The 24506-nt window shown below is 45.8% G+C and overlaps 1 protein-coding gene across 4 annotated transcripts in view; it reads right to left on the bottom strand.

The window, feature by feature from the left end:
- Window positions 1–24506, bottom strand: part of gramd1bb (GRAM domain containing 1Bb) — a 62250-nt gene that overhangs the window by 25087 nt on the left and 12657 nt on the right. For 2 of the 4 annotated variants that reach the window (XM_034548205.1, XM_034548204.1), the window contains exons 1-2: window positions 19451–19941; window positions 16244–16287 (exon numbers count right to left, since the gene is read on the bottom strand). In XM_034548205.1, the coding sequence (XP_034404096.1) occupies window positions 16244–16287; window positions 19451–19465 (59 nt within the window). In that variant the 5' untranslated portion in view covers window positions 19466–19941. Of the gene's footprint in view, window positions 1–6750; window positions 7329–16243; window positions 16288–19450; window positions 19942–23738; window positions 23766–24506 lie in introns of those variants that run through there. The other 2 variants (XM_034548203.1, XM_034548206.1) reach the window with 2 other exon arrangements.

Genomic DNA, 24506 nt, shown 5'->3' on the forward strand with positions numbered 1-24506 from the left:
GGGCTCCATGTAGCTCCGCGCGAATGCAGCCAGGTAGGCAGGCTGTTGTTCCCGGCACTAACCTGGTCGTAGCCATGGAGAGAGACGCTCCGCGGCGATCAGCCCTTTTCAAATGGAGTCATTCACGCAACGGGAGCCGTGGATGAGGCACAGGAGGGAGGACGTGGAGGGGTAAGGAGGGAAGGGAGAGGGATGAGGGATATAGGTAAGGAGGGTGGAAGAGTTCTGGAGCATGCCGGGAGGATTGGGAGGAAGAGGAGGAGGAAGCCGACGCAGCCGAGGGAGATAAAGAGAACGTATTTCCCCCACCGGGCAGACGGTGAGAAGAGGAGTTTCTCTCTCCCGTCTTTTTTCTTCTTTCTCCTCCTATCGCTCACTCCTCTCCTCCATTGTCTAACTGAGGCCGATAAGCTCCCGCTTTCTCCGGCAGCCTGCACTTTTCCATTCCCCTTTCTTCCTCCGCTCTCCCAGCCGTTGGACCATCGGCGCTATTACTGCATCCGCTAGTGCCCGAGCAAGGCTCCTCTCTCTCTCTCTCTCCGCTCCCCGTTCACAGGATTTCACGGCGACAGACTGACAATAGATATGAAGAATGTGCAAGCGGATAGAAAGAGAGAGAGACGGGGGTGGGGGTGGGGGTGGGGGTGGGGGTGTTTGCGAGGGACAGCAAATGAGGAAAGAGATGGCTTTGCATTCCACCTCTACTTGGTGCTGGTGCACTGAGCCTGCTGCCCCCTCAATTATTCATGTGTTTCATGAATGGACGGGCTGACATCAGCGCCATTCAGGTCACTTTACATCCATAGCTCCCTCTGAATCACACAATAAGCCAGGGCAGGGTTTTGAGGGAAACACACACTGTGTCATGGTTCCACGTAGATGCAGAGTGGCACACAATTCAATTAGCTTTTTCCTTTGAAAACTAAAAATCAATTAAAAGTCGCTAATCAGCAAAAGTAAACGCAAAAGGACAAGCTTCTTGCGAGTGAGACCCATTTAACATTATTTTTTAATGTGGCAGTACATTGACTTTCTCTCAAAATTCCAAATATTGCAAAGCTTGTTGTATCTTGTTAATATCCAATAAATCATTACAGGGAAAGCCCTGTTTCAAATATTAAATTACATATTCTATGATTTCATTTTTTGCCCCCGAGGCCTTGTCGGGTCCGATAAATGAAGATGAATGAAAGAAAACATGAAATATTATCCACTGTGCATCATATTTTAAACTTCCAATGAACCTATACTTGAAAGACAGTTTTCTTGGGAATCTAATTGCAGTTACATATTAAACTGATTATGTTCAAACGGAGTGAATTGTCCAAACCTGATATTGTATTCTATAGCAGTTCCAGTCATAACATTGGTGGATAACAACAGCACATCTAATTTGGCCCTTTTGACCGAAGACATTTTGTGGCGACGCAGAAGGAAACGCACATGTGTAAATAATAAAGTCAACGATGGCTGCATTCCACTTAGCTGCTTCAGTTTCAGGGCTCTGGTTTTGTGCCTGCTGGCTCGCTCCCAAACAAATCAGGTTTCCATCCAAATGTAGCGCAACGCTTAATCACATCTCCAGAAAATGTGCAAAGGAAAAAAAAATGCAAGTTAAAGTGAGTTTTCAGTTTGTTTCATCATGAATCAACTCGCGGAAAGGTTACAGTCTCCTCATGTGCTCCGCACTTATCGGAGGTTTTCTTCCACCACTATTTTTCATCTCTGAGGTGGAAGTTTAAGTGACACATCATGATTTATAGTTTACACGTTTCATGCCATTGCACATTGTTTATTGATACACCGACTTTGCGCTGTTCTTTGCTGCTTTACACACAACCTAACTAATTGGCGTCTACAAATGAAACGCATTGCGTATCAAAAGATGACAGCTACAGCACCATCTACATGTTAACTCTCACACAAACGGTACTGCTGGGAAAATAAGGGAGGTCATTTTGAGGTGAGTCATTCCCACGTTCATACATAAAGATGACCACCTCTGGATCTCTAGAAAGACGCTGGCGGAGCCCTGAGCTGAGCTGCTGGAAACACTTGACCCCCGGGGGGGGGGGCTGCAGCAAATGCTGGCGGCCTCTGTGGGAGCCGTGCTGTGGAACAAAGGGAGCTGGTCCACTGAGCCGGACCACTGTGTGCCCAGATAAGCCCGCCCGCCCGCCCGGCCGGCCTCGCACCGACAACTGACCTACTTAGAGGGACCTCTGCTCTCTTTGTGGTTGCACCCAGGGGACACGCAGATGGTCAGAGTGACCACACACTCGGAGAAATGGTATGTAGTGAACAGCCATGGGCACTACGCTGTTGATTCACTCATCGTACTCAATAATGACTGACAGGCTTGGGTAGTTTCAATCCCCCCCCCAATTCATTCACGGCGTCAATGTAAGCCGAAATGTTAAACACTCAAATACTCCTTTTGAGGGGAAGGCGTGCTTGTTTACTGAGTTGTCGTGGCAACATCAAAAGTGGCGACGCCTGGCTGGGTCGGAAATGTCTGTCAGACCCGACTGTGTCTCGGCCGTGCAGTTGCCATGGCAGCCCGTCAAGCCATTCATGTGCACCGCGACTTGAAGTGTTCCCAACTGGAGGGAGAAAGAGAGCGCTGCAGGAGGGCGTGTGTTTGTGTGTGTGTAAGCGGGGTGATGCTGCAGCATAAAGCATTAACGCACACACCATTAGTTATCTACAAAGCCCGGGAGTTTAAGTGCACTTCGCCGTGAACATGTCCGGAGCGAAAGGAGCGACCGGTGTGTCCCTGACAGCTGATATCTATATTTCACTCAGGGAGACGGTTTGAGAGATCCGGACACAAACTTTTTTTGGTGTTGATCGCTGCGTGTCAGCATAGAAGAGAAACAATGAAATACAGAGAGAAACCACGGTGTCTCGCAACCTTTCCTGAAACTATTTAAATCCAATCCCACGAGCATAACTGCAGCGTTTGGCCCAGGCTTAATTAAGCTGCCTAATTATCCTCAATGTGTGGCAACCAAACGTGGGCCTGGACCAATTTTTTTTGAGGGGGTTCTCATTGAAGCTGTGACCTGCTGTACACTTGGGTCCAATAACCTGTTTTAACAGCAGCTATAATTAAACACCACTGATTTAAATTCAAGAGCACTACTCGGCCCTGTGAGGTAATTCAAGGACTCGGTGGAGATGTCGGAGAGGGGCAGGGGGGGATAGGAAACTGGCAACCGGATTAAGCCCCCGTGGGACACGTTGCCCCGGTGGGACGGACACAGCCGCTGCCATCTGCAGAGGATACATAGGCGGAAGGAAGCCGGCTGGGGGACAGAGAGCGGTAGGCAGAGAGCAGGTGAGGGAACGGGAAAGAGTGTGTGTGTGTGATCTTTGTAAATTATGTCCCAGAATACATGCCCCCATAGGACGCTTTGATGCTTTCAAGTTCTGTGCATCACTTCCACATCAAATCATTGCAGACCTTTCCTTGTGGTCTATGTGTGAGAAGTACAGTAACTATTTCTGTTTGGTGAAAGGTTTCGTCTTCAAGTCTCTGTATGGCACCTATTACCCCCTTTGTGTCACTAATACACGCAGTGCTCAACCTTTTATTTTATTTTTTTTATACGTAATTTCCTGTCTACCAGGTGTGCATTACATAACACTTAGTATAGTCTACTATACAAATATCTTTATAGCCTCCAGGTGGCAGGCAGAAGAGTGCGGTGGGGAATGGAGCATAATCAGCGGTGACAAATGGCTTGTGGGAAGGATGCAGTATAAAAACAAAAAGAGGGGACAGGGGACAAGAGAGAGAGAGAGAGAGAGAGAGAGAGAGAGTTAATAAACTGGCCAGAAGGGAAACAATTCTGCGGTTTCTCTTCCCTGCAGGGCCCCTGCTGTGAACTCGGAAGTCCATTGTGGCCCAGTCTGATGGTGCAGTGCTTTACTTTAAGGGTGCTGTTGGTTCCGAGCTCAGTGCATTCCTAAAACACTCTTAGCTGTGGACATTAAGGTTTCCCAAGCAAGTAGAAATAGTTTTGCTAAAGCGAAGGGGGCTTAATCATCCCTTCGGATGACCGTTTTACATCTAGAGGATCAGCTGATCGACCAGCAGCTCACCTACGGTTAAATGCAGACGAACCCTCCGTCTCTCATGCTTCACATATTGAAATGAATCTTCTTGGTGCAGAGGCCTGGGAGCTACGTTTTTTTAAGTCAGTTTAAAATAGCCCAGGGAGACATTAGTGGCTCGGCACTGGAAAAGTACACCCCCGGGGTGGGGGGCTCGGCATGCACGTGCGTATGCGAGGATCCGAAGCATCCCGTGCATATGCCGGCGGACGTCGCAAGTTTCCCAAATCCTTTGATGTTTCGGTTTGTCTGCATGACAGCATGCATGAGCTAAAAGCTGCAGTCTCAAAGGGGTGTAAAAACAGAAATCACGGCTGGAAGACCTCTAGGCAGCACGGTCACCTGCTCCAATCGGCAGCGATCAATAACATAAAGGAGCTGAAACAATTGACCGGACTACTCTGGCGTAAAGACACACACACACACACGCATTTATGCGTGCGAGTGTGCACCCGGTCTGTCCAACGGTCAGGCGACAACAACAGGCTTCTCCACGGTGCCACGTGCAGCGAGTAAGCTCCAGCTCAAGCTTGCAGCCTGGGCCTCGCTGTTGCTACAGCTGCTGCTGGTGGCTGTGTGTGCACATCTGCGTGCATATTTGTGTGCAGATTTAAGTCGCACCGAATGTCGTATCGAGAGCAAATATGCCCACATTGGGGCTAACGGGCAAATCCTGAGCAATCTCACACACACACACGGTCAGTCGGCCTCTCTCTCTCCCCCCCCCCCCCTTATCTCTGACATGTCTTCTGACAAGTAATGCTGCAAAAATATCCCCCCCCCCCCACCCCACCCTGGCTCTCGATCACAGCATGCACTGTGACAAACACACACCCAACGGGGCCGCCTGGTTCTCCAGCCTGAAAACCCGCGAGATTCTTACTTATACAATATTGTTTTTTACACAATCATCATCATCTGAACTATTCTATCTGTGCTTTTTGGTACATGTTAAGATAATGTCCCACATCTTGACATAAAACCTCACTGTTAAAGCACATCCTAACACTGGCCACTTTATTTAGCCTACAAGATGCCACACAAATGAATACAGGGGAGCCTGTCTACTGCAATGAAGCCCTTTTGTAATGCATGGTAACTCATGGTATCTCATTTGGCGGCAGACAATAAAAATGGGAAGAACAAATACTTTTGCACTATTAAAAACTTCACTGAGAGTGTACAAGAATTGTTGTGTAGTTCAATCGTGTACCCGGATAAATCACTGCATCCAGTGTAGATAAATAAACGTCTTTATCTGGTGGCAGCGACTGGTTTATAACACATTGAGGAACCTCGAGGTCACACCGTTTGGCCTAAGAAGAAGAGTGAGAGCATGCTGCTGGATCCTCTCATTGATGCATTTACGAGAAGGGGAACTGATCATCACTTCTTCCTTCATTGACTCCTCCCCCTTTCAAAGTGGACTGAAAATGTCATTTTTAAAAAGGTAAAAAGCACAATATGACATTCTGTGGGGATGCGTCCTATCGGATACAGTTCAACTATATACGCACCTGCAGTTATATAACATGACAACAACATGGCATGCAAACTATACCCAGCGAGGTAGCCAGACATCTACATGTGTCAGCGTCTATGGGAAGCCAACAGATGGCTGTTCGCTGGTAAAGCAACCAGAGACACATGCAGTATGCACTCGATTCATATCATGAAGCCCTGAGAGAAAACGTTGAAAGCTACGATCAACACAGTCTAAAGTAAAAAAAATAAAATAAAAACAGAATGAAGTAATATATTTGAGTTATAAAAAAGCAGAGCAGAGAGGAGAGGTTGTAAAATGACAGAAGAACACAGACAAATATAGAGAGTGAAAAGAAGAGATCCTCATGAAAGTGAGAAGGAAGGAAGCAGGACGCACGTTGCCGAAACTGCTCCCCCTCTGTTTTTTTTTCTCTCCTGCAGTGCTCTGTAATTCGTCTCTAAAAATATCAGGCAAGAGGAGGAGGAGCATAAACAAACACAGGGGGGGGGGGGAAAGTGCACACGCCGTGGTGAAACAGGTTAGGAAAAAGGAAAAGTGAGAGCAGGGGCCACCTGCTCTCACTTTTTCCTGGACAAACGCTGGATCTGTTTGTCCATGTGAGGCACCGAGAGGAGGAGACGGAGGGAGCATGTGCCTGCTCTTTTCCAGGCAGCCACGTGAGTGCCTCTCCTCAGCTGCTCTGCTCACACTGAGCCCACCAGAGAGGAGCAAAGCGGGGAAAACAACACAAAAACAACACACTGGCCCGCACACTCTCTGGTCACAGCTTATTTTAGCCTTAAACTAGCCCCCTTTATTGCGATGCATTTCCTGTAGATTTACATAACCGTGTAGGAATGCACCGGTGGGGATGGACAGACAAACGTGATTCCATCTAATGCGTCCCTTTTTAAAAAAAAAAGCACAGATATTTGCATCCGGGCCTTGTCAACAGAGTTATGTTGTCTTGGAGTCGCAGGCATCGAGCACCTGGCCGGGTTGCGCTTTGCATTAAACGACAGCTGCTATATAAAAAAGCTAAACAGGAACAAAAAGAGGGAAAGGAGAAAAAAAAACGGCTCGCATTTCAAAATACACAGTCTCACACACAAAGAGAAAACCCTCCGCTCTCCGTTCAGCCTTACCAGGCGAGCTTGAAGCCTTTCATTAGTACAGCGAGTGTCTGACGTCCATAGCGTGTTGTGGGCACTGGGCTGCCCGTTCACACCGCCGCATGCTGACTGACAGCCTGCCAAAGCCTCAGCTCCCATACACAGAGATGCACGGGGGATGGGGAGTGGGGGGGCCGAAGGGAGCAGTGGATGCAGAGACAGATGGGATGGTCGGGGGGGGGGGGACCAAAGTCTGGACGGATGGATCCTCAGCTGCGCCCTCCTTTCTGCTACATTCCGTCGCCTTGCACCGGGGGGTGCCGCAGTGCCGAGCACTTGTGCCAGAAATTCCCACCTCCCTGAGGTTCTTCCTTTTTTTTTTTCCCCCAAAAAAGAGAAGGAGGCGACCTGCAGTGTTCAAAAAGCACGACCGCGCCACGCAGCAGAGCTAGCGACTGCAGACGACCGCCGACATGGCCGGACGCTCTTCCTCTTCTAACGCCGTGTCTTTGCTCTCTCGTTCCTCTCACACTGTCTCTCCCCCCCCCAACCCCTCACGGCGTCTGCCTGCTCGCTCAAACTCTCTCCGTCCCTCGGTCTCCGCTGCGGATGAAAGCTGCACTTGCTGTGCGCACAGTGATCAGGCGCAGGCTCTCTACCCCCCCCCCCCCCCCCCCCCCCCCCCCCCCCCCCCCCCCCCCCCCCCCCCCCCCCCCCCCCCCCCCCCCCCCCCCCCCTTTCCCTCCCCTCAGTCCCTCCATCCCTCCTGTTCTCTCCATTCTCTTCCCTAGATGGCTCCCTTTCTCTGTTTCTCTCCAATATAAGCCTCGCTGGCCCAGTGTGGAGGATTCAAGCAGGATAGTAGCCTCGGGCCATAACATCCCCTGGGCAGTGACCCCCCCCCCCCCCCCCCCCCCCCCCCACCCCCCCCCCCCCCACACCTCCACGCTATGTATGAGAAGGGTATTAAGAGGGGGGAGGGGGGGGGGGGGCGGGGGGACCTGCTGCAATTCTTTCCTCTTGTATTGGACTCCAGCCCTGATCAGTGTCAGCAGCTAACCCTGTTAATCTCTTAATGCATTGAGAGTACTGGGGTACTCCCCGTGTTTATAGCTGCGCGCTGTGTACGTGCTCTGCATGCATGATAAATCCCATGGACATTATGGTGACTCAGCTTGCTTAGTTGACTCCTGAATGTTTTATTACTGCAATAACCCGAGTTTCAAAAATCTAACTGGGGCCTTTGGTAAAGCGTCTTCATCCGTCTCATTGGCCGACGCAGCGGGCCCGTCGAGCTCTGGATTAACAGCGATGTACTCTGTGTCTCAATAGTCAGACGTGTGGCGTCTTTCATTTTCGTGCGTTCCAAAAAACCCCAGAACACAAGAGCCACCGTGCTGCGGAGGGATTCATCTGAGAGCTTTTCATGCCAGCATGCCCAGCTAACTCGTTAACAGACAGTAGACCTCTAATCCCAACCCTGACCATGTCGTTTAGTTACAGGTTCTGTAAAATACCCGAGCCACAATCAGAAATTAGAGTAACAATATCAACTCTGTCTCTCAATCTAGCCAAACTTTTTTTCCGAACCTTTTTGCCTTCAGCCTCCATTTTTAGCATCATAATCAAACCGTTTTCAACCAACTCACAGACTTCTAGCTTTAGACTTAAAGTCCAAGGCTAGAAATGAGAGGAACACTTTGTTCAATGAGTCACTTTGCATGTTGAATCTGCATGTGAGAACGGACAGTATTCAATATTCCAATATTCAAAAATACTTTTAACAAGTAAAACAAGAATCAAACACCATGTAAAAATAGCTCAACGACATGTGTAACGGTTTAAACTTTAAACGGCATTGCAGTAAGTACACCACCAGTAAACGGTCCACTTTAAGCGTGCACGCATAAATCATCCACAAGCTACCCACATGAAATGTTTTCTTCTATATAGAGACCTGCACGGACATTTCCATTCCCCTATACCAGTTCCCTGTAGACTATATATCTATATATTTTAATTATGCATTGTAGGGATGTAAGAGCCTTTTCTTTGATGATTCACTTCAATAATTAAAAAGGCTGCTTTCAGTAACTTAAAACAGTTCCATGCGCACAGTAATGTCACGGCAGCAAATACTGTGGGACATTGAAGCAGCAAAACTAACTGCAGTTATACATTTGACAAAAGGAAAGAGAACTAAATGTTTAGCTTTGACCAATTCCAAATACGGACAAGGGTGCTTCTGAGGGAGCGTTGACAGGAGGAGCGTGTTTACAACAACACGCCGTTCCTCCAGAACCACAGACTCCGCCTCTCTTCCCCTGACCCCCTCAGGCCTCAGGGGTCAGAGAGCCGCCGAGCGTTCACTTTCATAGAAGTTTGCCATCAAAAGGAATGACCGCAGGCAGCGGGTCAGGAGGCAGCACATTCTTCCTGTTTAATCCTTTTAAAGCCCTGAACATTACACATCGCACCTCATTAAGGATGGCTAATACCGTGGCTGATGCAAACCCAGAAACACACACACACACACACACAAATTGATGAAACCCCTTTATGGTTAAGATTTTATTAATTTGGTCACGTGGTAATCTGTTTAGTATAGCTCAGTATAAAGTCGTTGTTATTGTTATTGAGCTTAGCCTGCTGAGTCACTGAGCTTCATTCATTCAACCTACTTCTTTTCCCTTTTTTCCAGATGTCGATGATGCCAGGAGAGAGCAAACTGACTGACTTGGAGGCAACAAAAAAAAGAAAGAAGAAGAATTGCAGGAAGATGATGTAGTTGCACTTGGTCTCACGTGGTGAACGGGACCCCACGTTCCCGTCACAGGTCGCGGGTCCTGTTCAACACGTGCTTCAGAGTCGACACTTGACTTTGGTGATGTGTCCAGTACGCTTGTGCACTAGATCTATTTTTCAGACTGTCGAGCACTGTCGTCATCTTTCCAAGTAATAACGAATCAAAAGCTCCTCGTCGAGCAGAACGGCATAGGAGAGAATGTCCCTTGTATACATGGTATGTCACAATTCTCCAAAAGGTTGTCAACCACCATGGGGCGAGCTTTAAAAACCCCGAATAATCATTTAACAAGGTTAGTGACCCGGTATGACCCGAGCGCAGGGCCCCGCCACAGGCTCACCTCCAGATTCCAGGTCCGAGGCCTCCCTCCAGTGCAGACCCAAGCCCCGCATCGTCAGAAACCAAGGGTCCCGGTCTTTGCACACACAGCGCACTCCGTCCAGCGCCGCTGACGCACCTGTGCCCCCCCCCCCCCCCCCCCCCCCGGAGTCAGGTCAGCAGAACGCTCCATTCTTCTAGACTCGAAGCGTCCATGTTGGAAAATGTCACCGGTGAGAAACTCATCCAGGTAATGAGAAACAAATCGTGGAATGTTCTCGCCGCGCTCATTCATTACACTCAGGAAACTTTTATGTTGTTGATGGCTTTCATCGCCGGGCAAACTTCTTTCTTTTCGAGGACTCTATCCACTCGGGGTCAAACGTGTTCACAGCCAACAGGACGATCTTGTCCTGGCTTAACATCTTAAGTTTCAGTCTTATAAATCTCAGGTTTTATTCGAGACCAGTTAAACGCCTGAGCGACAAGACCTCGACGTGCAGTGTCCGCGCCATTGTCTGTATCAATATCATGATTACTCTTATTATGAAAAACTCTCAGCGGGAAGAGGATCAGTGAGCGAGCCTCTCATTCTGCACCATTGGACAGGCACATGCGCTCCCCGTGTATTATTAGCCAGCCTTGTTTCTCCCCATTGCAACACATGTGGTAAGACTGCAGGGAGAGGAAAGTGAGGAGAGGAAAAGAGGCAGAGCTGTAAGAGCTCTAATCCCTTCCCAGGTCAAGTAGCCTGAGCTCCAGCCAAGCAAGAGGACAGGAAGTCGTCTCACACAGAGGCCATCTGGTGCCCACCTTGTTAAGGCTTACTAAGAATGTCCCAGAACCCCCCCCCCCCCCACCGGAAACAATACCTGCAGTCACGCTGCACCTTACTAATGCCAGCATAAATCATATTGTTGGCCATGATTCCCGGAAACATCCAGGACAGACGCAGAGTTCAGGCAGTATGATGTCATCCGCTGAGAATTTCTGTAATGGACGAGCAGTTCATCTCGACCTAGCCTCCTCTGCTAATGTGGCTGATGCATTGTTAATACACATCCCTATTTCATAAATAAGAATGCATCAAAGCAGCCAGAGGGGTCATTGTGACATTTCATTACTTCCGCATCCCAAAAAAACACAACACAAAATAAAATAGATGTGTTATAGATGAGTAGACATTAGCCTGTTATGTCCAATAATGCAACAGGAGGTTGTTTACCTCAGCTTTAACACAGAGGCTGGCTACCCATTGCCCTTTGCTTAGTCAATTAAACTTTAATTTCAAAACCATTAGGAAGAGGATATCATCATAACACAAATAATACTATGCCTGATTATTAAAAGATGGATTTTATACATCAGGCCATCCTTTTGGTCTCATTCGAGTGTTTTTTTGTGTCTCACTTTATTTGGTGTCATCTTTCTGGCCGTGTGTGTGATTGTCGTTTGACTCACTGTCCAGCCTGCTGAGGAGAAGCGCACTACAGAGTGGTGCTGAAGGGACAGCTCCTCTAGAGAAGAGTCAACCACTGAATCAGAGACGCGGTCCTCTCACTGACGCCCCCTGCTGACCAGACAACAACGGAGCAAAATAACTGTCATGATCAAATAATAATACCCACTGGCATCAGGCAAAAACAGGAATTGATTTACTTTCGCATACAAATGTAGTGATTTACCCTGAATACATGTGTAATGTGCACTTTATACAAAGGTTTTGAAAAGGTAATGCGAAAAAAAAAATAGAGGTTCCAACTCATAATTCATGGACAGAGTTAAACCTTAACAGATAGTAGTCATTAACTATTAGTCAGCAAAACAGCATTAGCTTCTTTTTTTTAACATTCCTTGAACCCTAATCTGGCCCAGAGATTTTTAATTTAACTCCAAGAATAGCATTGGCAGATAATCCGGATTAATCCCGCCACACTGCTTTGTGGGATTGGATGATCAGGGTGAGTTTGACTCTCCATTTGCCTGGTGGGCGTGCATTCCTCTCCCCTTAACACACCATAGATTACGCTTGTACCGCTTTCCCACTCATGTTGCCCAAACCCACCCAGAGATTGATCTCTACTATCTGACCAGAGAGGGAAACGGGTGACCACGTGACTGGATGGCCGCTTGTTTTGTTGTGGAACTGAACACGCCGGTCAATCTGAGTGCTCGAGGCCACAGTGTGGAGACAGAGAGCAGGAATGCATTCGCAGCACGCACACACGGGCACATACATGTATGCACTATTTATGCAAAAGATGAGATAAAGAATTATTCTAGCATGGGAACTATGGTGCAAAACCTTCGCAAAAAAGAAATAGAACGAGACAGCTGTATTCACTTAATTCCAACTTTCCTTTAAAAGTAAGAATTGAAATCAGGCTACAGGGGGAACATGTTTGTTGATGTTTGTGAATGAGGAGGCGGTGTGGATTAAAGACAGACGGCGTAGTACAAGTTTACCCGACTGATCAACAGAGGCACAGGCAGAATAAGGTTAAACAGATGTGAACATGGGACAGCAACGCACAACAGAAACCGGCTCGGTAGGAAGCCCGAGTCAAATTAAATGGGATGCAGAAAACACAGCAGCAGCAGCAGCAGACATCCCACTGAGGACAGAACAGACACTTTGCAGACAGCCAACATGGATGAAACATAAAAGCCCAGGGAGAAAGACGGAATATGTTCGATTGCAAAAATAATTAAAGAGCGAGTGATAGATGTCGTGTTCAATATCAGGTCAACCCAAAAAGTGATGAAGTGAAATACTGATGGCCTTCTGCAAGGCCGTCACGTGCCCCATGAATAAAAGAACAAAGCACGGCACATGCTGACATTAAAGCCCTCCATTTCCTGTTTCTGCTGCAGCAAGCAGGATGGAAATAGGCCAAGGTTTTCTTTTTTAACAAACCTCAAAAACACACACACACACACACACACACACACTCATAATTACTAAACAATGTAAAATGGAGTTTGGGATTATCTCTATTAAGCAAAAAAAAAAAGTGTTTTGGCCCCACTGATGAGAATAAAGTCAGAGAGTAACTCCGCCTACCCCTCTGCATAGGGATGCACTAACATGAAATGGCCCAGAACCGGCCATAGAGGTGGATTGAGTTGGCCAGATGTGACCAATCCACCAATCTGTTCTTCATAACCGCCATAATAAAATTCAGTCGCATCTAGCCACAGCTTGTGCCTTCATGACTTGTTTCTTTTTCAGCCAGCAGTTATTCTGCATCTTTTTTACACTGATCTGCTCTGTTCATTTGATGCAGTGGGCGACTATCGCTACACAAATAGTAATTTGTAGCTTCCGCTTAAAAAGGAGCATCGTGTAGGATTTAGCGCCATCTAGAGGTGAGGTTACAGCTTGCAACCAACGGGGCACTCCTCCACTCACCGCTCCCTTTCCAAGTGCGCCGAAGAACTACAGTGGCCTTCAGGCAATGTGAAAAGGTTAACGGTTTGATCCTTCTGGGCTACTGTAGAAACAAGGTCGTGCAACGAGAGGACCCTCTCCACATGTAGATAAATAAACGGCTCATTCTCAGCTAATTTTATTGGATCTGAATTAGTTGATACCCAGAGAGAGTAAAGGTCAGATTGGTGCGTCACCAGTGGCTGTTTACTAAGTACTGCTGAAAAATTATGGAGCCCAAAAACTGATAAACTCTTGTAAAAGCTTATTGAACGAGTAAATCAATAAATACAACTGTTAGACCAACATTATTAAAAAGGGCCAGGTCTAACATTTGCATTTGACTGTTTAAATGGCATTAAATAACCGTATAAATATAAAAACAGATTCTACACCAACAAGAACCAAGTCACTGTGTTTGTGCGCAAATGACAAATTAAGATTCATGAATTGAGCAATATTAATAAATTCATCGGTACAGTATATCACTATTGGCAACCAGCAACAAAACACAACACGTCGTTGTATATATCTTCAGCCTGAACTGTAGCTGTAGCTATTATGCAGTACATGAATGACTCATCACATCCATAACCCTGAGCTCCTCAAATACACAGTCGTTGTACTTTGATGTCACGACACAGAGAGATCGGGTTCTGACGCTCTCCCCGGATCTGGTCCACATTCAGGAGTGGAGGGCTGCTGCTGTACCACTGCACTGCTGACACTGGTTTCTCGGGACAGACATGTCAGAGTCACTTGGGGGAAGCTCTTTAACCACTGTAAATATTTTTAAAGCATTTGTTTTTTTTGGTCATATATATATATATATAAATACAAATCAATAGAACAATTGTCACAAATCTTCTTATCACTACATTTGGAGGCCCCTTTAGGAGATTCCTGTGCAGTTTGTATTTGTCCTCATTGCTCTTCATTACATAACTACTCAACGCCAGGCTCAGTCGTTATTATTATGAAATAGCGCCGCATGACCTCGTAATCAGTGAGCAAGAGACATTGCGGCGTGGAAGCCAACGTGGTCAGACGCGCTGTCGCTGAGGGCTTGTTCACTGTTGGTAAAACTCAAACGCGAACCACCGCGGGTGAAACAATAACCCCATCTGTGTCCTCGTTGCTCCGTCCTCAGAGAAACCATTCGCTCAACCGCTATTTAAGCAGGCAAGTTGATTAAAATCACGGGCAGCCGCGTGGATGACACGGTTTAAATTAAGTCCATGCTCGCTCTGAACCGGTCCACCTTTTCTGACACCGACACGCACTCACTTTTTGGATTAAGTGGAAGATATTTGACTGGCCCCTCCCAGACGACGCTTCCATCTCGTCATTCAGGGCCGTTGCCACAGAGACGACCCTGCCATCATTTAAGCCCGGAGCGGTCCAGCCTGCTGCTTCAGGGCCACATGTGGACCTTGCTCGATGTTTTCAGTGAGAAATACAGGCAGGGAAGAACACACCGCTACACGAACACTGACTTTCCATTTGCTTACCACTGCTACGCCATTATCGCCCAAACAGGCCTTCAAGGACGCCACTTGAGCTATTTCGAGCATCGCGAATGATCAACGTCACTCGTGGTGACAAAGCAACAGGCGCCCCAGCGCAAAACACCTCGACTTTGCAGGGATTAAATCTGCGCAGCTAATGTCATGAATCACAATCAAGAACCCACTGCTTTGTCCAGCCTTTCGCTGTGGATGGAAACCTGAAGCCCCGGATAACATCAACAAGGTCAAATATTGCAGAGAGGGAAATGGTTCTCTAATGTCCTCAGATAACAGCAAAACCGTAGGTATGTCTTACATGACTACTAAATCCAAAAGATAATACTCAAGTGTATCGTATTCACTAACTTGGCACTGACGGGACACAAATGCACAACTTTGGAACATTCTGCCTTTTGATCTATTATTCTTCACCAGATCTTTAGTACCTCATATACATAAAATAGGATGGCCAGAGAGTAAAATGCTGTGTGACTGATTGATTGATTTTCTGTCACTAAGATTTAAAAGGAAGCATAAACCTCTGGACTGGACAGGGCTCAGAATCCCCCCCCATCACAGCTAACGTGCCATGGAGCAATAAACTGGTTGCTAAAAATATTGATCTATTTTATGGATTCTTTGGAGGAAATGACGCCATCCATCCATCCTCAAACCAACAAGTCATGTCTGTCAGAGGAAAGCATATTAAAATGAAAACATGAATAAATGTTAGCATGTGTTTTCATCAATTGCACCATCTCCAGCCACACACCATACTTCTCTGAGCCATGTTTCACACCCACTTTCAAATTGCCAAAAATCCAGTTCGTAACGCGGGGCTTTCTGTAATAAATGTGTCAGCTCTGGGCCCATCATCATGACATCATCAGTCTTAATATCTCAGACACGACAGAGCTCCTCGAGAGCAACAGAAGACATGATATGGCTCGTAGAACTAACTAACTAACTAACTAACTAACTAACTGTGAAATCGTGCCTATTTATTCACAGCAGGGGGTTTTACAGTTTCTCTCTCGTCTTGCCCTCGCATTAGCGCTCATATTTTACCCACGACCGGGCCATATTGGAAACAAAATGACGATATTGTCCCGACCTCTAACCCTGCGGTGGTCCGGCAGAGGACAACGCTGACAATGTTTCAGTGAATGTTGCTTCAGCACTTTTGCTCCTGGATCTCACCCAATGTGAAAATCAGAAGACCAGAAGAAGCGCAGAGGAAGTAGAGGCATGTAAAGTATGCCACGACGAAGCGGCTCTCTCTCTCTTTTAGGGACGTTGCCAGTGTCACATTCTGCGATGTGATAGTCACACGACTTAAAGACTACGGACATACGTTGAATAAAACATGGGGGAGGATATACAGATGTAGAAATACACATTTGTTATGAGTTCAGTGACGTGAAGCTGTCATATGATGCTCATGTGTGGAGTGTTATATCCTACCTTTGGGGTTTCCATATCAGTTTCTTCCACTTCTTTTGCTTGGCCTATCAGTGAGGGTAGAGAAGAGTGAATGAGAGGTTTCGGTAGAATATATCTTTTCTTTTTCATGACGTCCCATCCAGACGATTAAAAACAAACGAGAATCGTTTCCGGCGAACGTTTCTCACAAAACTACGTTGCGTGTGCATCTTTGTGCCGCTTTGTATAAAAGTAAAGCAATGTGTTATTGGGCTCGCCGAGTGCTGTCGCTGCTGTGACTCAGTACAGAGCGCCCACATGTACCATGAATCACTGTGATCAGAGGCCCTCAACCACTCCATCTATTCAATCAATTCATTTCTGCGATGGCACCTGATAAAACATTTTGCCTCTCCAGCCAAAGCAATTTCTTCCCACTCCTTTACCCCCGACCGAGATTCTCAGAATCTATTGAGAAGTTTCCTTCGGCTGTGCAACGGCAACCACGGATCTTGTGCCCCGTCGATGAGGTAATCAAGTTTTACATTTTCGCACACGGGGGAATTTATTAAACTGAGGAATTTCCTTTTTTTTTTTATTATAGATTAAAACACCCAAGAATTAGCATTTCGAGCCAAATGTCGCGTTGCTGCTCGATGTCGGCCCCGAGTGGCGGTTCTCTTACAAACGCAGGAAGCAGAGGAACAGAAGAAGCCCGGAGGAAGAACACTTCGTGGCCCCTTTGGAACAGCTACAGGGGAAATCAATCATGTCCGCTGCGCTAGAAGGCAATGCAGAGGAGACCGATTACGCCACTGATTAATGAAACCTGAAAAACGGACCTCCCATTAAAGACAGATGGATACGTCTCAGAAAGGCAATCTGGCAGTAAGAATTTAATTTGACGGTGGATGTCTTTAGAGTTTAGCGTTGATCCTCAGCATTGTGCTATTCATTTTAACGAGACAGATTGATCTCCATCCTACCACACATTTACATGTCATCCCTTGTGGATGTGCATCTGGATTAGAGTGCCTTTTTGCAGAAAAGATATATAAAAGAGATTAAATGTTGGCCTGCTGGTGCAGAGATATAGACATTTGGCGCGATCAGCTGGATTGATTTGCTCCTCAACATATGTGAATCGCAGCGCGAGTCACCAGAGGCCGTGTGATTAGTCAGCGGTAAAGTCCGGTTGGAGGCAGACACGTGGCCCACTTAGATTGACACTGGGGGAGCTGGCTGTGCATTATGACTGGCTCTTCCCTGCTCCGTGGTCTTATCATCATTGCCCACATACTGTTAGTGCCCCAATTTACTTTATTCTGACTGGTGCAATGGATTGATTGAACGAACTCAAGCTTCATTACCTCTCAGACCACAAATCCCCCCCCTGCAACCAATACTACATTAATTAAGACAGTACCTTAAGTGGGCTTGATGACGGATGGATTGGTATCAATTTGAGCTCCAATGGAGGACGGATACGGACAGACGTCTCTAAATTTAGTTTAGTTCATGCCATTAAATGGAGTGCATATCTCCCGTAACTCTACAGTGAGGCAGATGTCCAACAAGACCTTTCACAGGAAGCAGGAAGTGGGTGTGCCAGACAGGGGACTTAATGAATCACCTACAGTGAGGGACGTCAACAGCTGCCCCAAAATATGGGCTGTGATATGATAATGACTCAGGTTCAGACGTGTGAAAATATTATTGGAAGTTCTTTTTTTGGGAAACAGAGAATGGTTTGAAGACTCACTTTTGAAATAGTTATTATCAATCCATCCCAAACTCTTAAAGAGTCCGCAGACAAATAACCATATTTTCTGTTTATATATAAAAGTCAGTATCTAAAGCAGCATCCTTCATTTATTTGATGGCTTCTAAATAATGTTTAATGAATTCAACACTGTCAGAACATTTTAGCACATTTTATTTTGTTTTTAAATGACGTAAAATGGACTTATATAGACAGATAAATGTTGATAGCAAAGAAAAAAATAGATGCACATTATGACCATTTTAAAAAAGGTGAGCCCATTATATAGAATGAATCCCTCTCTCCAAATTAGGGATTTCTTTGTAGTCCCCTTATAAAATAAGGAATCAAAGTAAGCTACAAGCGCGGCCTTCGCTCCTTAATGACTATCATTGGTGATTCATGAAGGGGCTGCAGAGATAGTTATGCGAGTGCAACACAGTAATACCTGCCAGGAATATTTATCACGCTGGTAAACTAAAGCAGCGCTAGGACTGCCCTGTTTCCCCATCGACGGGCACAGTAAATCAAACCAAATTGCCCCTAATGGACCTGGGGAGCAGAGATCACGGCGGAGATTTAGGAGGCCTTGAAGCCAGCTGGAAAATCCCTTCTACTCACACGCCTGTGTGTGTGCGAGAGGTGTCTATTAGAGGGAACACTGACATACGGCGATTTAGTCCACCACGCCCTGCATTCATCAGGTTAAGGTGAATACATGTGCATATTAAGAACTTTTGCCACATTTCTCCCGTTGGAATGAATTGCTGAAGAAAGAAAAAGCTGACGGAGCATTTTATTTTTAACGCTGAAGTCGCAGAGAACACATATATGGGACACTCGTAGAGTCACAGCTTTATGTATTGAATGTATAAGAACAGCTAAACAGGCACCGTTACATTATTTTTATGTTGTAAAAGGCTTGTTGAATTTCTTAAGCAAGTCCGAATACTGTACTTGACATTCAGAAGTCTGCTGTGGACGGAGAGAAAGCGGGTGCATTTTGGGCAGCAAAGGTCAAACAGGAAAGGGTACAGCTGAAGAAACAATAGCAGGGTCGTGATCGGGGCAGTGGGAACTACATTCACACTTAATTCAGTAGATTGTCAAGCAGCCAATTTTGGATTTTGGAGTTCATATAGCAGTATAGGTGAAAATAAACCAGGGTGGGGTTTCTTTTAACTGTGCAAATCAGATTTTTATGTCACTTCAACATTTAATACTTGTATTGAAATCTTTGGATATCTCTTGTATAAACATGTACATCTTGACAAATGCTATTGTAACACTGTTTTCTTTCTTTTCTTTTTCTAACATCAAAAGGTTATTCATGGCCGACACTGAGTTTCCCATGAATAACACATTCATTTCACACACATTTCATGCATCTCATCCGTTACGCACGTCAGCTAATGCGCCGAAAACTCAAGACTACGGAAGGGAGAAAGTGCCGCAGCTAAAGAAAGGTAACAGAAATCAGACCTGACCTTATGTTTGTGCATGGTGAACAGGCAGACACCATCCTGGCCTCTCTCCTGGCTCTCATGGCCTCTCTTCAACCTCTGTCCCGCTGTTTCCTTGTCAGATTGTCATTTGTCCAGCATGCTTTGTCATGATCGCAAAGCCTCATAAAGTCCCCCTTGTCCTCCTCTCTTATGCGGCGCATCCAAAATCAATCAGAGACAAAGTAATGTCACCGGCTCAGACACTGAAAGTTGCAAACAGATGTGATACAGACAACACTTGTTAAGCTCGAATGCCTGTGCCGCAGGGTGTCCGGACTGACTGAGTGCCGCTACCCTGACACCAGCATGTCTCAACCCGTGTTCTCCTCCTTGCCCACAATTCCTCACAAGCTATTAACCAAACCACCGTCTTTCCTCCCTGTAAATAAAAAATAAATCAAACACAGTGACTTTCAATTTTTTTCTGTCCAGGTGGCTCGCAGCCTCGCTTCCTCCCGCATCACCTCACATCTGCTACGCTGAGCCTCGGATGAGCAGTTGTACGAGGGAGGATGGGTCAGGGATGCGAGCGCTCTGATTGGCCGGCGGGCCATGGTGTGTGTGTGGGAAGGTCCCTTTGGTAGGCTCCGTGCGAGCGGCTATGCTCGATGAGGGTGGTCCTTCACCTCCTTTCCTCCTCTCCCCTGCTGTATCAGCCTCCCTCCCCTGCTTTGCTCCCCCTCACTTTCTCTGTCTCTCCTCCTCCTCCTCTGTCTGCGCTGCACGCTGCACGCAGGCGCTCGCGGTCCTCGAGCAACGCGCCGCGCCGCCTTTGTGACGAGCCCAATCAGCGATGCGGTGGAAGCTCGCACACAAACATGAATATGGATAAAGGGATGGCGACTACGTCACCAACACGTAGCATCTTTGCAGACATACCTACCCCGCAAAGCCCATGACCCAAATTCACCACAAAAAAATATTAATATTTTAAAAAAAACACACACACACACACACACACACACTTGCATCATTGTCAGCATCCATTTGGATGTACTGATAAGATCTTGTGTGCAGCGGAAGCTTGACAGGTGTGAAACTACGGTGATCATTAGGGAGGATTACCGAGAGGAATCAGATAGCTCTAGAATGAGATTAGACGGAAAACAACAATGCAGATGAATCCATGTAAGGCCAATAAAGAGAAATGAATGAAGATTATTTGATGAAGAGATGTAAAATATTATTTCAGGGAGTATACTAGATTATAACCATTATAAGGATGATTTTAGTAAAGTTTCTGACTTGATATCAGCCTGGATTGGATGATAATTATATATGTATGTAGGCTTTGGTGAATTATGCTAGGCTGTACTGATTTATCCTTTTTTTTGAAAGTCGTCCGGAAACAAGAAACCGGTTCCACTCGTCCGTTTGCGAGTATCGTTTTCTCAATATGTCGGATCCTCGCTTTTCCTGGAGCTCCTGCACCAAGTAAAGAGGAAGATCGGATTATGCTGACCTCCATCACTGGAAGCCATCGGCTCAAACCACAGACGGCGATCGATAATCCGGCAATCGAGACGGCGGAAGAGCAATGCGGACATCAGAAACGAAGGCGCGGAAAGGCATCAAGTGAAACGCAGGAGAATCTCAGCGGCAGCTCCCTGTGAAAAGCCGTCATGAGGACAAGATCAGCTGCTGTCACACTAATTCACAAATTTGATCTGCCGTAGAACACAAGCAGAGCAGCAGCCGGCTATAACTCTACTTTTAAACGTGCAAACGGTTTCAAAAGGCACTTCCACATCCTGCACACGTTGTCCAGCCGAAGGGCTTTCTGCATGCATTATTTAAAGTTAGCTTTATAACAAACTAAGTATCGATCGCTCGCAGTTTGTGTGACTCGTGGCCACTTAGGAAATACCTGCAGTGGAGTTTCATTTATTATCAAAATGATCAACTGAGACTGGATGTCATGTGGGATGCATACATCATATGTGCGGGGTTGACAAATATGACAGCCAGACGTATTTACAGCGATGTACAGAGAATTGGGAAATAGCGTTATAGCACGGGGGAACTGAATTTGATGGATTTACTGTTTTCTTTTTAACGATGTAAGTTAGTCCCAGTCACCTCACAATTGGCCTTGCGAGATTAGGCCCGATTTTAAACAGTAGATGGCGTTTTTCAACCATGAAATGCACTAAACGTCAATGTCAACACCAGCATGGATGCGTTTCGTCAAAGTTCAGCCATATCATTTCGTTTGTAGCTTAAAACGCACGTTTCAGTGCGCAGTTACTCTTTAAATTTCACACTTTTCCAATTTGATTGCGCCCCGTTGGTCTCACTCATACCACCCTCGAATGGAAGTTCTAACTGTCACCCAAAAGGGAGCTCTTTTTTTTTGCTATGAGAACTGGAGGTAAAAAAAAATATACTCTCCAGGCAGTTTTGCCACCAGTGTGAACAAAGCAGGGAAGAACTTTGTGTGTGAAGGTGCGAGAGCAGCACAATCAGAAGTTCAGCGATACATGTGAGCATTAGCATTCCAAACAGCTTCTATCCGTTAGGAAGAAAAACTGCTCTGAATAATAATGTGTGTTTTGATATGTTAATTGAACTTGTTATACATTCTTTAAATTATATCTCATTGAAAAAGCCATAATCTACAAATGTGCAAATATTATTTATTTGAACCGTTTAACCGTTAGACACTAGATGTCTCAGTGTAGTGTGCACTGAGGACTTCCAAGTTCTCACATCACACTTGTGGAAGTTACAGATTGGACAGAGATTTGCTACAGCAAGTTGTGATGTCACAAAATCCTACTTGTAGAAAACACGTTTTAGACTCCAACGTCTAATGTCTCTCTTTATCAGACGGATGTGAAAACAGCCTCCGAGTGCCAAACTCTGGTCAAACATCGTTCTGCTCAGTGAAGGTCAAACAGCCATGTGAAGTCACACATATCCAAACGCGTGAGTGGACGGGAGACTAAAGACAATATGTAAGTGATGACAACACTCAACACAAAAAGAACCATATATCACAGTCAACATCAGGACATAGACTAGTATGAAAGCTTGTTTTCAGTCCATCTGCAAAGTTCAACTAAAGAATGAAAGAACTAGAGTTTAAACATTGGCCTCAATTCCCATTTGCATTGCACAGCTACTGACTCGAAAGATGATGTTCAATAAACCATCTCTTGGTTGTGTCTGGTGCAGAGACTCCTAGTGGTTTAAACCCGGCCTGCTAGTCACCCAACTTGCAGGGCTGACCACTCAAAGCATACCAGACCAGACACACCAGAGTGCACACACACACACACACACACACACACACACGCCAAAATAACATTGTCCACTCAGCTTAGAAAATGTGCCACATGAACACCACTTCTCCCGCCTGATCACTGCATGCATGGTATAACACACACACACGCGCGCGCGCGCACACACACACACACACACGCACACACACACCAAAATCAAAGAGCTTCTCTAGTTATGGCCTCAGGAACATAACTTCTCACGGTAAAAATGTTTCTTACATAATGCACACTATAGAGTCATTGTTGAAATAATAGACACACTTTGTTTTGAAAATGCCACTCAAAAGGAGGAGATGTAAATAAACACAACAGGTATTTCATGATCACAATTTAGATTAGATTACCTGTATTTGATACCCAGCGTCAGAACAGCTGTCCTAAATGTTTGGTAGATTCAGAGTATGAAGAGTGATACTAAACATGTATATTCAAGTTCTCCTCTGCCACGTTAAGCATGGACGACCAGCTCTTTGTAACAACCCCTTCCAACATGTCTCCTGTGGTGACCAGAAACATCCCTACCCGTCACTCACCTCTTCAGCTTGGGCCTTGAACCCCTTTGCTTCAGGACTGCCACGGTGGCCCTTGTGACAGCAAAGCCTTCGCACCCTGAAGGATACAGCGTGTGTGTCCACGCCGCTGACCTGCCACCGGCTGGCCAGCTAAAAGACTAACAAGCTCCACAATGGTGTCCAACTCACAAAGCCCTGTTTGTGTCTGATGTTGTTTGTCCAATAAAAGCAAACAATGGCATTCCGTAGCTTGCAACTGTATTCACTGCAGGCCTCTCCGAATGTAAAGCGCATTCAGACACCTTGGTCGGCGGACAAAGCCGCGAATCTGTGTCACATGTGTGATGGGCCTCGGGGGAAAATGGGGTGACGGGCGAGGCCGGCCCCGCTGTATCTCTGCACCACGATGAGAAGCTCGCGCTCACGAGCGCGCGCCACAATCGCAAAGGAAGAGGAAGCAGCGACCCGACTTACCTGATTTTGTCCGCTGCACTGTCAGACCTGCAGAGGGAAAAGAGAGGAGAGGGAATTCAGTCACGGGGCACTGAGTCCACTGATCGGAGTTCAGTTTAATTCACTCTGATACACCACAGCACCACTTTGAATATCGCCAATGACAGTAATACAAAAAAAAAAAAAATATATATATATATATATATATATATATATATATATACATATACATATATATATATATACACATATGTATATATATATATATATATACACACACACACACACACATATATATATATATATATATATACACATACACAAACACACACCCATATATATATATATATATATTATTACTATATACACACACATATATATGTATATTTTTTTTACTGGGTATTACTTTATTTAACCATTTTAAGCAGTATCCAAACAATGAATACAAGGTTTTCTAACACATAATATAGTATTAATCATTTTAAGCATATATTCATAATTATTTTGTGTTTGTTGTTGTCACTCCTCGTTTATTAATGTTATATAAATAGTTATTGCATTTTTTTTATAAAAATGATCCAACCCAGTTGTAATCATAAATACTGTTATAATACGGGTAGATGAAATCAAGCATTCTGATTGGTTGAGAGTGAGTCACAGGGTGTACTTTATTGGGCCATAATGTCCTGTACACCTGTTTACATTTATCTGAGCATTCCATATCAGTGCGCACTCAAAATAACAGCTAGATTTTGCGCAGCCGTTAGTTGTCATTTCAAGCTTCACAGT

This window comes from Cyclopterus lumpus, chromosome 13 (genome assembly GCF_009769545.1).
Source record: "Cyclopterus lumpus isolate fCycLum1 chromosome 13, fCycLum1.pri, whole genome shotgun sequence".
NCBI classification, from domain to species: Eukaryota; Metazoa; Chordata; class Actinopteri; order Perciformes; family Cyclopteridae; genus Cyclopterus; species Cyclopterus lumpus.